Source organism: Globicephala melas, chromosome 1 (assembly GCF_963455315.2).
Source record: "Globicephala melas chromosome 1, mGloMel1.2, whole genome shotgun sequence".
Lineage (NCBI taxonomy): Eukaryota > Metazoa > Chordata > Mammalia > Artiodactyla > Delphinidae > Globicephala > Globicephala melas.
Window position 1 is genome coordinate 62,787,971 of NC_083314.1, and position 13,930 is coordinate 62,801,900.

General features: G+C 45.2%; 1 protein-coding gene and 1 long non-coding RNA gene across 4 annotated transcripts in view; one reads left to right on the forward strand and one right to left on the reverse strand.

Moving 5' to 3' along the window:
• Positions 1 to 10,560, reverse strand: part of UCK2 (uridine-cytidine kinase 2) — an 84,785-nt gene extending 74,225 nt beyond the window's left edge. Inside the window, exon 1 of one of the 3 annotated variants that reach the window (XM_030875602.2) lies at positions 10,131 to 10,560. In XM_030875602.2, coding sequence (XP_030731462.1) covers positions 10,131 to 10,229 — 99 coding nt within the window. In that variant the 5' untranslated portion in view covers positions 10,230 to 10,560. Of the gene's footprint in view, positions 1 to 7,618; positions 7,890 to 9,845; positions 10,032 to 10,130 lie in introns of those variants that run through there. The other 2 variants (XM_030875603.2, XM_060296961.1) reach the window with 2 other exon arrangements.
• LOC132597134 (uncharacterized) overlaps positions 10,102 to 13,930 on the forward strand; it is a 50,833-nt gene continuing 47,004 nt past the window's right edge. Inside the window, exon 1 of the long non-coding RNA XR_009563544.1 lies at positions 10,102 to 10,693. This is a non-coding gene — a long non-coding RNA (uncharacterized lncRNA). The remainder of the gene's footprint in view (positions 10,694 to 13,930) is intronic.

A 13,930-nucleotide genomic window follows, 5' to 3' on the forward strand; every position in this document is an offset into this window, starting at 1 on the left:
GTTTAAGTGCTGAAAACTAGTATTAGAAGGGATAACTGAGCAAGGAAATAACGCACTCTTCATCCATTGATTCAACAAATATTTGAGTGTCTACTGGGTGCAATTCTAAATAAGGTGACCAAGGAGGTGAGAGAGTTAACTATTCCGATGTCTGAAGGAAGTGCTGTCCCCACAGAATGAACAGCCAATGCAAAGGCCCATTTGTAGGACCCTGTGGATCTTTGTAAGGACTTTGGCTTTTATTGAGAGTAAAATGGGAAGCTACTGCAAGGTTGTGAGCAGAAGCAGGGAAACTGCTAATCAACCTTCCTTCATTTTTTTTTTTTTGCGGTACATGGGCCTCTCACTGCTGTGGCCTCTCCTGTTGCGGAGCACAGGCTCCGGACGCGCAGGCCCAGCGGCCATGGCTCATGGGCCCAGCCGCTCCGCGGCACGTGGGATCTTCCTGGACCGGGGCACGAACCCGTGTCCCCAGCATCGGCAGGCGGACTCTCAACCACTGCACCACTAGGGAAGCCCAACCTTCCTTCATTTTAACAGAATCACTCTGGCTGCTACGATGAGAACAGAGTATAGACGGAAGACAAGAGTAGATCAGGGAGATGAGTCAGGATTCTACTGCAGTGACCCAGCTGAGAGATGCTGGTGGCTTGGATCAGAGTGGAAGCAGTGGAGATGAAAAGTGGTCAGATTGTGGACATGTAGGTAAGGAGGTAGGGTCAACAAGATTCCTTAATGGACTGGATACAAGTGAACATAAGAGGAGTCAAGAATGGCTCCAAAGTCTTAGGCCTGAGCAACTAGAAGGCTGAAAATGTCAACTAAGATGGGGAAGGCTGCAGGTTGAGCACATCTGAGGGAAGCGCAAGGACTTAAATATTGGACGTATTGAGATTCCTGTTATACATCTAAGTGAAGATGTCAGGGAGTTACAGATGAGTCCTTAATGTTTGGTTATTTAACAAACACTTACTGAGAACTCACACAGACTGTTGTTAGCCCACGTGTGAGCCTCACTCAGGCAACAGTGTGGTAAACATAGTCCCTGATGCTGAGAGCTCCGTCTAGAGACGAAGACAAGGACCGCCCTGGGTGGGGGAGAATTCTACAACGGAGGTCTGGTAGGACACTTCAGCAGCACAGCAGAGGGACACTCAATCATGCCAGCCTAGGAGGACTGCCTAGGAGACAGAGACACCAACGGAAAGATGAGCAGGGGCTATCCGGGTAAGGAAAAGGAAGGAGGATGCAGGGAGGAAGGAACTCTAGGGAAAAGAAGCAACATCTATCTGTGAGAGGAAGCACACAGGGCCCCAGGACCTACGAGAAATCCAGTTCAGGTGGATGTTGGCAAGGGCCAAGAGTTGACAGTGCCTCAGAACCCCACCAAAAGATGACAAATGCCAACCGCGTCATAGAGGTTCGGAGGTGAAGATTTGAAAAGTACTTGATCTGTGTGACCGGTAGTGAGAAAACAATTATAGGATACTCAAGGCAAGCTGTGGAATTGTGAAACACTAAGAGCTGAAAGGACCCTCTTCTATAGATGAATATACCTAATAAGTAACTGGCAAAGTTGGACCGGAATGCAAGTTTCCTAAATTAGTGGCCATACACTGATTTGAGATACTAGTGCCGTTACTAAAAAGTGAATGACCCAACGAGTGGGTAACAAATGCTTTTACAATTCTGGAGGTTTCCAGTTTTCTGCTTTCGATAAAATTAAAGGGAGGTGGGTGGCAAGCTGGCTGATTCATAAATACACATCAGGTTCTGACATATAAATAGAAAGATGAAAACTGGGTGACCTTGATATAACAAAAGTTCTTCCATTCCCATCTACTTACGTCAACAAGGTTTCTCAAAGTTTACATCTAAACAAGCAAAACATCTTATTCTAGCATTAAGTAGTAATCATCCCCCAATACGTGAAGTAATTGGGTGGGGGAGCTCCACCTGTCTCATCAAGTTGCTTTCCAACATAATTCTACCTTTTGTGTCTAATTACTTACCAAAATGTATATCTACTTGATCTGATTAATTTATGCTAATAACCATACTGATGCAATCCAAAGGAAATTAACACTGAAGAGACTTATGAGAACAGGAAATAAAGATCATTCCAATGTACATACATATTTCTGTTGCAGAAGGATGACAGAGTGATCGATAAAAAATTTTCAAGCACAAAAACAAATTAACATTTTGTGGAGGAAGTGGAATTGAAATAAGATTTCAAGGAGAAAAAAATGAAAAATTAACATTTCTGATTCAATGAAGAGCTTATTCATGTATTTCTTAAATGGATGGTAATAGGTCAAATTATTACAGTATTTAGAGCACATTTAAGAGAAGGAAACAATTATTTTAAAACGTCAACATTTACACTATATCAGAAATTACATATTTTGCTACTCTTTACTCATGTGATAAAAGAAACTGATGTCAAAACCATGTGACAGGGATAAAGAATTCTCCAAAATTCTCTTAGCAGAAATGGATGCAAACATGTTTAAAGACCATAGTCCAAAATCACAGGTCAGCACTCTTAGCATCCCATTCTACTACAAGCTCTGTGTAGAGCCTGAGAGAGACTACCAACCTGCACAGAGACAGAGCTCACCCTCCACCATGCGGGAGGAGGCAATCCTACAGACAACTGCAGAACTCCGGACTGCCTACAGGACAGGCAAACAAACAGAGGATGTTTCCTGAGATATGACAAAACAGCTCTTCAGCTGAGGGGAAGGGAGGTATGGATATCAGACCAGACAGCATACTTCCAGCCTCATTAAAGTAATAAAGAAGCACAACTCAACTTCAACAACACACACACACAAAATTCTTATGCTTCTACCATGTATGTACCAGGCAAAATTCTTACCTTACCAAAGCTCTACAGTAATGTGCCACAAGTCATACAAAAAGCAAGTGGTAGAATCTTCTGTCACTATTATTGTGAAAATGAATGCTCCACCAAAATGAAATGTGTGATCACACGGGATGGTGGTGGTGGGATGAACTGGGAGACTGGGATTGACATATATACACTAATATGTATAAAATGGATAACTAATAAGAACCTGCTGTATAAAACAAAAGAAAGAAAACATTAAATGGAGCATCTTGGTTTGCAAAAACAGCTGATGGACAACAAGGACGATGAAAATTTTCTAGCTGCATAATTGGGGGATGGGACTCTCATGATTTTATAAATACTGCAAAGGATGAGTTTCCTGTACTTGGATCATTTTGGGGAATAACTTTTTAAAATACAGTCATGAAATCAAGATTCATGATACTTAACTTAGAACCAAACTTTCAGCCTTATATTATCACTAAGAGTAATATCACCAAGATCATCCAAGATTCATGAATCACCACATTTGAAATAAGATTTTTAAAAATAAAACATTCAGTAAGAACCAAAAGTCTTTATACTGCTAAAGAAACCACAATTTTAAGTGTTTATCTCATTTTTCTTATCTTTTCATTATCCCTATTTTTGTTTTTAATTACATTGATTATACTTACATAATTTGCATATTCAGATACATGACACATTACAATAACAAGATGATCAAATGCTTTAATGATAAATTGGTTTAATGATAAAAAGTTTAATGGACAAGAAAGCACATAAACACACACACACACACACACACACACACAGAATATACATTCAAACGTTTTTATTGATTTAAAAAATTGAGACACACGTCTAAAAGACCTTAGAGATCTTAAGCAATTCCAACAGCACCATCTCAGATCCCACTAGCAAAAAAGGCCAGGTCTTCAGCCATGAAATTCCCAAACACAACCTGTCTCCATCACAGGACCTCATGAGAGCAAGACTCAACAAAGAAATAATATCAATGAAAAGACAACCTACAGGACTTCCCTGGTGGTGCAGTGGATAAGAATCCCCCTGCCAATGCAGGGGACACAGGTTCGAGCCCTGGTCCAGGAAGATCCCACATGCCGTGGAGCAACTAAGCCCATGTGTCACAACTGCTGAGCCTGCACCCTAAAGCACGCGAGCCACAACTACTGAAGCCCGCATGCCTAGAGCCCGTGCTCCGCAACAAGAGAAGCCACCGCAATGAGAAGCCTGCTCACCGCAACCAAGAGTAGCCCCTGCTCACCACACCTAGAGAAAGCCCGCGCGCAGCAATGAAGACCCAACGCAGCCAAAAATAAATAAAATGAAATTTTAAAATAAATAAATAAATATATATATAAAGCAACATAACTCAAAAGATAATTTTAAAAAAAAGAAAAAAGAAAAGACAACTTACAGAATGGGAGAAAATATTTGCAAATGATGCAACTGACAAGGGATTAATTTCTAAAATTATATAAACAGCTCATACAGCTCAATATAAAAAAAAAATCAAAAAATGGGCAGAAAACCTAAATAGACATTTCTCCAAAGAAGACATACAGATAGCCAACAGGCACATGAAAAGATGCTCAATATCACTAATTATTAGAGAAATGTACATCAAAACTACAATGAGGTATCACACCTCACATTGGTCCGAATGGCCATCATCAAAAAGTCTACAAACAACAAATGCTGGAGAAAAGGGAACCCTCCTACACTGTTGGTGGGAATGTTTAAAAAAAATAAGAAAGAAATAATATCAGGCAGAAGACCTAAGCAAATGCTACAGGTACAGTGAGCTGGAGTTAGGTGACCACAGACAGTGTGCATCAGAAACACACTTCAAAGACTTTCCAACAAGAAATGAGGCAGCAGCTGAGGAAAGGCAGCAGCAGCAAGACCTGCTGCTTGGGCTTCATTCTGGCAGGCATGTGCTAGGCACTGGCACAGTGAACAAGAGGGGAATTTCAGGCAGAGCAAACAGCAAGTGTGAAGAGCCCTGGGCAGGGGGAAACATGATGGGCCAAGCTGGGGATGTGGCTGGAATTGAGAGCAAAGGGGAGAGTGGCAGGAGGTCAGCAGGGCCAGATCCCGTCAGACCTCCCAGGCAGCAGCTTGAGGCGGTACAAAGCAGACAATGCCAGCTCCGAGAAAAACAGCAAAAGAACCAAAGCAGTCCCATGGTTCTGGGAGCACCTGATGGAGGGAGGGTGCGGAATGAGTGATCTGGCCGGATGGGGATGGCTGCCGAGGTTCCAGGAACCCAGCAATGGGAGTCGGAGCCGGAGGTCCAGGGAGCATTCCAGAGCGCTCCAAAAGCAGATGCTGACTCATGGTCAGGCAGAGCTGAGGTGACAGCCCCCACCTCTGAGGGGACTGCAATGTCCTCTCTTGGTCTGTATTATTCATACACTGTCCTACTGACCTCCCTCAAAATACGTCCGAGGGCTGGTCCCTGCTTGTGGAGAAAGTTCAAAACAGGCATAGCTTTAGTAAAGGAAAAACCTGGATTCCAATCCAAGTTCTATCACTTACTAGCTACATGACCTCAGGCAAGTCAAAAATTCTCCTAACACCTTCCAGTGTTATCCATCGGTGGGGAAGACACCTGCCCCACTTCAAAAGGAAGAGATAAGGAAATGCTTTAATGATAAATTGGCTTGATGAGCTGTTTAAGCAGCTTGCAACTATAAAATACTGACAGACTTTCTCTCATATTTCCTTACGACCTGACTTCCTCATAATACAGTATTCTTCACAATGACATTCAACAAATGTTCATTTAGTACATACTAATTAAATGCTAGGCTCTGAATAAGCAATACCAATGTACAGTATTAGGGTTCAGCGGGGTTTTTTACTGTCTAGTCACTGCAACACGAATAGCACAGTTAAACATGGTTTCAACTGTGGCTTCAAAGCCTAATTCAAATAGTCTTATGAATTAAAAGAATAAAAGGATAATTACAAATGATGGTCTGCCTAACTCAGTTCAACAAACACTGTATCAAACACTGTAATGGTCATTAAGGCAGAAATAAATGAGACGCTCTTATAGAACTTTTACTATAGCGGGGGAAGCAGTCAACAAATAACCCCAGCACTAGGCAAAATGTGGTGAAACTATGGAAGCATTAGAGACAAAAAATAATTCTGATTAAGAAAATGGATAACAAAGTTCCCTGAGGGAAGTATTAACAAAACTGAAACCTTGAAAGGATTAGAGGCCATTCCAGAGAGAAGACCAGGAGCAAAAGTATAAATGAAAGAAGTTCCACAGATGTGTGTGTGTGCATTTGGGTGTGGGGAAGCGGGACAAGAGTGGAAAAATAGTCTGGTGGGACTTCCCTGGTGGCACAGTGGTTAGAAATCTGCCTGCCAATGCAGGGGACACAGAATTTGAGCCCTGGTCCGGGAAGATCCCACATGCCGAGGAGCAACTAAACCCATGCGTCACAACTACTGAGCCTGTGCTCTATCAGCCCGCAAGCCACAACTACTGAAGCCTGCGCGCCTACAGCCTGTGCTCCACAACAAGAGAAGCCACCACGATGAGAAGCCGACACACTGCAACAAAGAGTAGCCCCCGCTCACTGCAACTAGAGAAAGCCTGAACGCACAGCAAGGAAGACCCAACACAGCCATAGATAAATAAATAAATTTATTTAAAAAAAATTTTTTAATAAATAAATAAATAGTCTGGGACCACATTTGGGGGCCAGGGGGATGTGCACTGTGCTGAAATATCTGACCTATAGCCTGGGCAGTGAAGAGGCATCCAAGGTTTCCAAAAAGGAGAGTGGCACAGTCAGAGCTACACTAAGGAAGACCGCTCTGATGGCAGTGCAGACTGAGAAGCTATTTTAATTGGCGAAGAAGTCACAGCGCAGTAAACAGCAAAAATAAAGAGGAGAGGGAATGGCACCTAAAGTCATGGATATATATTCAGGTAAAGAAGTTTAAACTGTTTTTTTTCCCCATCCAGTGTTACTTCTTGCTCTCTTAGACTTGTCCTTTAGGAGGAAATACGAGAATGTGATTTTTTTTTTTTTTTTTTTTTGCGGTACGCGGGCCTCTCACTGTTGTGGCCTCTCCCATTGCGGAGCACAGGCTCTGGACGCGCAGGCTCAGCGGCCATGGCTCACGGGCCCAGCCGCTCTGCGGCATGTGGGATCCTCCCGGACCGGGGCATGAACCCGTGTCCCCTGCATCTGCAGGCGGACTCTCAACCACTGCGCCACCAGGGAAGCCCCCACCACAATTTTAAGGTGAGTTTTTAAGAATGATTTGCCATGTCAGCCTAGCAAAGCTTACTCTAGAGTCCTAATTAATCTTCATGTATAAAACAAACTTTAATGTGATGTATGGAACTTCCCTGGCGGTCCAGTGGTTAAGACCCTACGCTTCCAATGCAGGGGGTGCGTGTTCGATCCCTGGTGGGGGAACTAAGATCCCACATGCTGTGTGGCATGGCCAAAACAAACAAACAAAAATGTAATATATGACCACAATCACTATTTTTGCCTTCTACAACCAAACTAATTTAGGCTAAGATAAAATACTTGTTAACTCAGGGCAACAACAACATTGAGACAAATTAGAGCTCTCAAGAGAAGCTGAACAGGGAGTTGTTTTCTCTTATAAAGGAGGGGAGAAAGCAATCAAGATCTATATTGCCAGGCCACTGAGTACAAAGCAATCTGCATTTCCATTTCCTTTTGGGTCAAGTACCTCTGAAACCATTCTGTAGCCATTTCCAAGTAGCCCCTTTCCAGGTTGAAAGTGTAAACTTGTGTTCTCCGGGCATGCCTTAGTCAATTCTTCTTAAACAAGGCCAATAGCTGGGACAAATATATGATCTGAATTCATTATTTTTCTCATCCGTAAGTGATGAGATGAAGTGTTGGACTCCAGGGCCTCCGAGGTTCCTTCTAGCTCTAAAACTGTCCTTTTTTGTTGATGTCCTTGGGCCCTTTGCCTTCTCCCAAATTCCTTTAACAGGCACAGAGCAAATATGCAGGGGGTAGAGTATCAACTTTGCTTCCAGGCCCTCCTGTACCACAATGTTCAGACTTGAGGCTTCCAAAGGAGGTCCAGTTTGTTAATGCTGACCATCCTTTAAAAAAAAAAACAAAAAAACAAAAACTTCAAATTCCTTGGAGAAAAGGCACTGAAGACTGGACTAAAGAATCAAGACATAATTGCAGCAAACTGCAGTAAAGAATTTTTGAAGTCCAATGCTCCTTTGGACTTTTTCTTAATAACAAAAAAATTATAAAATCTTACAATGACAAAGTATTTGTTAATGCCCAAAAGATACAACATGCTTTAAAAACTGCATGAAAATAGACCCTTTCTTAGGAGTATCTTCCTCCTTGATGAGAAATAGGGACAGCAGAGTTAAGAGTTCCCTTAATGGCTCATTCCTAGCTCCTACTTGACACGTTACAGAAATAACACATTTATACTGATTATCCACTGAGAAAAGGTGATGATTGAGGAACGCACAATAATAAGAAGCGAGTTAGTTCACCTTTTAGGATCTTAGTTTCCGCCTCTGTAGTGACTAAATTATTTAGATGATTACCAAGGTCATTTTGTTTCTAAATGCTACACTCATCTGCCAGTTTCGGTCTCCTTTCCCCTAGGAGGGCTGGATCTCAGGTTAATATTTGGGTCCAACTATGTGCCAGGCATCGTGCTAGGAGCGCTGGGAATATGGCCATCAACAACAAAAAAGGTCCCACATAACACGAATATACTATGGAAAGGGCGGGGGGGGTGCGGAGGGGGACTGAGAAAATTCTAATATAACAAGTACATTTCCTAAAAGAGCTGGCATCCTGGTTTGGCTTTGACTTACTAGTAATAGTACCAATAAAAAACATGTAAAATTTTTAAAAATTAAAAAAGGCATTCAACCAGGGGCAAATTCAACATAAACTTCTGGGACATAAAGCAGGCAGATCGCAAGCCCTGGGGGCTACAGTCGAGATTAACTAATCAATAAAGAAGTTCCATAGCGCCAGCTGCCGTGCCTGGGCCCCCGGGCGCCAAAGTAGTCCAGACCTGGAGGGAAAAATGTAAAACCAAAATGGAGGAGGGGCTACGGCAGAGTCTGCTCCGGAGCAAAAACCTCGTGGCTCGCTTCTCATGGCGCCAACCAGCCTTCCTGCTCCGCTCTCCCTGACCCTAGGAGGCATCATCCCACCTCGCCAAACCCAGCGCGCAGCACCTATTTCTCGCAGGCTCCCCTTGAGGAGCCCGGGCACCAAATGAACTTGTTAAACAGTAGGGTAACAGTAGGGTAAACAAGTAGCCACATCTTAAAGGCAGGGGAGCAAAGAAAACTATCTGAGAGAACTCTACCCTTCTCCACCTGCAGAAAAAGCCGCGGGCAAAGCTAGGAAAGCATATCTCTAGTCTCTCCTGGCCTTGCTGAAAAAACAAAGAAAGCAGGCTCCTAGAGGAGTCAGACAGCCAGAGAACGACCTCCTTCCGCGGATGCAAGACGCGTACGGCCCCAGACATCTAAGAGCATGGGGCCAGCACAACTTTCTCATTGAAGCCGACCGCGTTTCCTCTTAAAACCCCCCAAAAAGAGAAGCCCCGACTATGATCATTTCACTGATGTCACCTCGCCTATTTGGCTCTCGGGATTTTACCCGAAAACCTCTGCAGTGCCCGGCACCGGCGTCCAGCCCAAGTGGGGCTCCCCTTCCCCGGGACGCCGCGTCACGTTCTCGCAGCCCTCCCGGTCGGGCTACCCGGCTCGCTCCCACCCGGCACCGGGGTTGCGTCGCCGGGCGAGTACATCAACGCCAGGCCGAGGGAAGACGGGTGTACCGGGGATTCGTAGAGGACCCCGCTTAAAGCCCTCTCCCCCACGACGGACTTGCAAAACAATAAGCATCCGCTTTCTCTGCCCCTCCCCCATAGGACCCCGGCCACGAATTACCGCCGCCGGGGAGCGTGCCAGCCCTGTGATCGGTGGCCGGAGTACCCCTGGAATCTCAGATGGCCCGAGTCCCCGGCCGCCCATCCGCTGCCGCGGCGCCCGGAGTCTGCGCGGGGAAGACTCTGCACTGGAGCGGGGCCAGCAGCGGAGGCGCGCGGGCCACGCGGTGGCTGCAGGAACTGACATGGCCCGCGGCCGCCGGCCACATGCGGCGCCGCCGGGCCCCGGCCGGGGTGGGGAGAGGTGGGGAGGAGAAGAGAGAGCGGCCCGGGGGCCCCGCCGTACCTTGCCGCTGGCCGTGCCCCCGCTAACGCCGATCAGGAAGGGCTCGCCGCCGTTGGGCTGCTGGTGGTTCTGCAGGGTCTGCTCGCTGTCCCCAGCCATGGCTCGCGCCGCCCCTCCTCCCGCTGCCTGTGCGAACGGACGCACGCTCCCCGCCCGCGCCGGGCTCCCTCCGCTTCCCGCAGCCTCCGCTGGGCGCTGCCCAGGTCGAGGCTGACGCGGCTCCCTGCGCACCGCTCGGATCCCGGTGCTGGAGCTGGCTTTCCCGAAGGAGCCGAGAGCCTTCCTCTGCCCGCTGTGGCCGCCCCGGTTTACATCCCAGGCAGAGGTCAGCGTGATGCTGCTGCTCCAATCCGGGCGGACAGCGCACTGCTATTCGCCGAGGCAGCGGCGGCGAGGCGTCTGCCCCAGCCTCCGCCCCTCCCGGGCCCCGCCGCCGCCGCCTGGGGTCTCTGGGAAAGGTATGAGCCCGACCCTTCTCCCAACCCGCCTGGTTAACCCTTTCCGCGACGACGACCTGCGGCGGGACCAAGGGAAAAGAAAGGAGCCTTCTGCGTTTTAATTGGGTATGCTCCCACCTATTTCAAAAGGGATAAAAAGCTAAAAGGACAGATCAAATAATGGAGGAGATGCCTCAGGTTTGAGAAGCCAAATTAGAACAAGCTTGGAAGGTTAAGATGAAACAAAGAGTTAATGTCATTTACCCATTATCCAGACTAAAAACTTGTGTTGCGAAAATGAGATTTCTTTTTCCCATCCCGTTTGCCAAAATAATATGTCAGCCTCTGGCTTTAAATATTTCCTCTCTTAGAAACCCCCAAACACCATCCTCCTTAAACGGCGACTCTCTGGAGTCCTTCCTAGAGAAAGGTAATTTGAGGAGCTCATCTGAGGGAAGCCCTCCCTCCTAACATCAACGCCCTTTCTAACCGTAGTTTGAAATCCCAAACACTGAGGTTCCTGTGGAGTTAGAGCTGTGGAAACGATAAATGATGCTTAATGTCACGTTGACTTATTAATACCTTTAAGTGAACTGGTTTCTCAGAGATGGGGAATTAGGCACTTGGTTACAAAGGCAGTAGCTGCTGATGACTCAGAACAGCGCCACCTCTGGAGCCAGATTTCTGCATTGACTTGCAGTTCCCTGAGCAAGTTACTTAATCTCCCTTGCTCAATGTTCTCATCTGTTAAATGGGAATAATAATGGCAGTTACATGCTAAGATTATTATATTAAATGAACTATTGTATTTAAAGTACTTAACGTGGTACCCTGCACAGGTACAAGACCCTATATAAATGATCTATGAGGAAAAGCCCCTAAAGGGCTGAAACTCGAAAGGGAAGCTTCGTTTGGGCACAGGGGAGAGAGGGAGGACTAGACTAGTCACAGCCGCTGCCCCTGTGAACCTGGGACTGGTATAAATGAGCTGATGGGGGTCCTACAGTCTAAAGGAGAAGTTAAGTCTATAGCATTCTCTTTCAAAACTTAGTGTTACCTAAAATTCAGAATTATTTTGAAAAAAAATTACTAAAGAAAATTGAGTATTAGAAAAAACAAATGTTCGCTTCGCTTTTTATATATTTCAGGTAACCATCCAAAACCAAACTCCACAGAAGCTCAGACAGGAAACTAAGCTGGGGAACGCAGCTACCTGGTACCCAGAGGCAGGCATTTGGGGGAGGTTAGCTAGAAGGGTGCCTTATCAAATGCCTGTGGGGTGGGTGAGTTTTAGCTGATTCATGTGTCTGCTTCTCCTCCTCCAAGTTTTTCTCCACTAAAAAGATAAGATCTTCAAGGACTTTTGCAGAGCTCTTCACAGCCCAAGACAAGGCCTATTGGAATTTGGAAGTTGATGGACTCATAGCTAAGGGGATATTAGGTAGCTGAGAGGAAGAAGAGGATAAAACACTGCCATGTCCTCCATGAACTTTCCCCAAATCTTTGCCTTTTTTTTTTTATCATTCCTATAACTTTCTTCTACAATATTTTATCATAAGAATTTTCAGACATACAGTTGAAAGATTTTACAGTAAACACTGATATAGCCACCACCTAGATTCTGCTGTTAACATTGTACTATACTTGTTTCATCACACTAGTTGTCTACCTATCCTCTATCACATTTTTATTATTTTTATTATAGCTTGTTTCCCTTTGTTACTCCAAACTGGTTTATACATTTCTTGCTTTGTCTGTCTAGTTTTTTTTTTAATCTTTTCTTTTTTAATTTATTTAATTAATTTATTTATTTTTGGCTGTGTCGGGTCTTTGTTGCTGAGCGGGGCCCACTCTTCGCTTCGGTGCGCGGGCTTCTCACTGTGGTGTCTTCTTTTGCTGCAGAGCACGGGCTCTAGGCACGAGGGCTTCAGTAGTTGTGATTCGCGGGCTCTAGAGCGCAGGCTCTGTAGTTGTGGTGCACGGGCTTAGTTGCTCTGCGGCATGTGGGATCTTCCCCAACCAGGGCTCGAACCCATGTCCCCTGCATTGGCAGGTGGATTCTTAACCACTGTGCCACCAGGGAAGCCTCTGTTTGTCTGTTTTTAACTACTATATCCCTAGCACCTAAAACAATTTCTGAGACACAGTAGGACCTTCATAAATATTTGTTGAATGAATGGACACCATATCTCATTTCTACATTCCCAAGGCCCACAGAGCAAAATAATTGGAAATAGGAAGCGCTCAATACATGTTTGTTGAATGAATGGATGGATGAATGAATGAACAAATATGAAAGAGGTAAGAAAATACCAACAAGTAAACTTCACTTCTACCACTTTGGAAGGAAATGTGGTTTTCCCTAGATTGCATTTATGTGGTTACTATTATTTCTGAATGTTTTGTTTTCCTGGCATTCCAAGTAACTGTCTACCTCTAATCCTAGTACGTGCATCTATTAACTAGTTAAACTAACTCATTAACTGAGCTAACTCATTACACTTATCTGCACCCTGTTTAATAATAATAATATTTGACATGAGTTAATATACATAAAAGTGCGCTGGGGACTTTCCTGGTGGCACAGTGGTTAAGAATCTGCCTGCCAATGCAGGGGACACAGGTTCCATCCCTGGTCTGGGAAGATCCCACATGCCGCGGAGCAGCTAAGCCTGTGCGCCACAGCTACAGAGCCTGAGCTCTAGATCCTGCAAGCCACAACTACTGAGCCCGCGTGCCACAACCACTTTAAGCCCGCGTGCCTAGAGCCCGTGCTCTGCAACAAGAGAAGCCACTGCACGCCACAACAAAGAGTAGCCCCTGCTCACCACTAGAGAAAGCCCACGCGCAACAACGAAGACCCAACACAGCCAAAAATAAATACATAAATAACTTAAAAAAAAAGTGCTCTGAAAAAAAACAAAAGCTATCTATATAAAGGCCTAATCCAGCTGCACTCTGCACTCCCTGTTTTCACTTTGCTGTTTTTTCTCTATTCTGTCTCTAGGGCAGGCTCACCTACACATAAGGAAGTTCCCCTTGTCCATTTAAATTATTAAGAGTATTCTCAGCACTGGTGACCTGAGCAAGGACTTTTGCATATTTGCTCTCTAAAAAGCAAGGCAGGCTGTCTGTGCTATTCCCTGTGCTGTGTCATCCTCTCTTGGGAGCCTGGTCACCAAATCCCACAGCTAGGGATGTTCAAATCATGTTTGAGCCTCCTCTAGCAATTACACTGCAGATTCTGGATTAAGTGATTTCCAGATGCCCTCTTTCCCCTCCCACTAAGAAAAAAAAAATCAAACATTTTCAATAAAATCCAGAGCTAGAACAGATTCAAGGGAACACATTTTCTCAGTATCT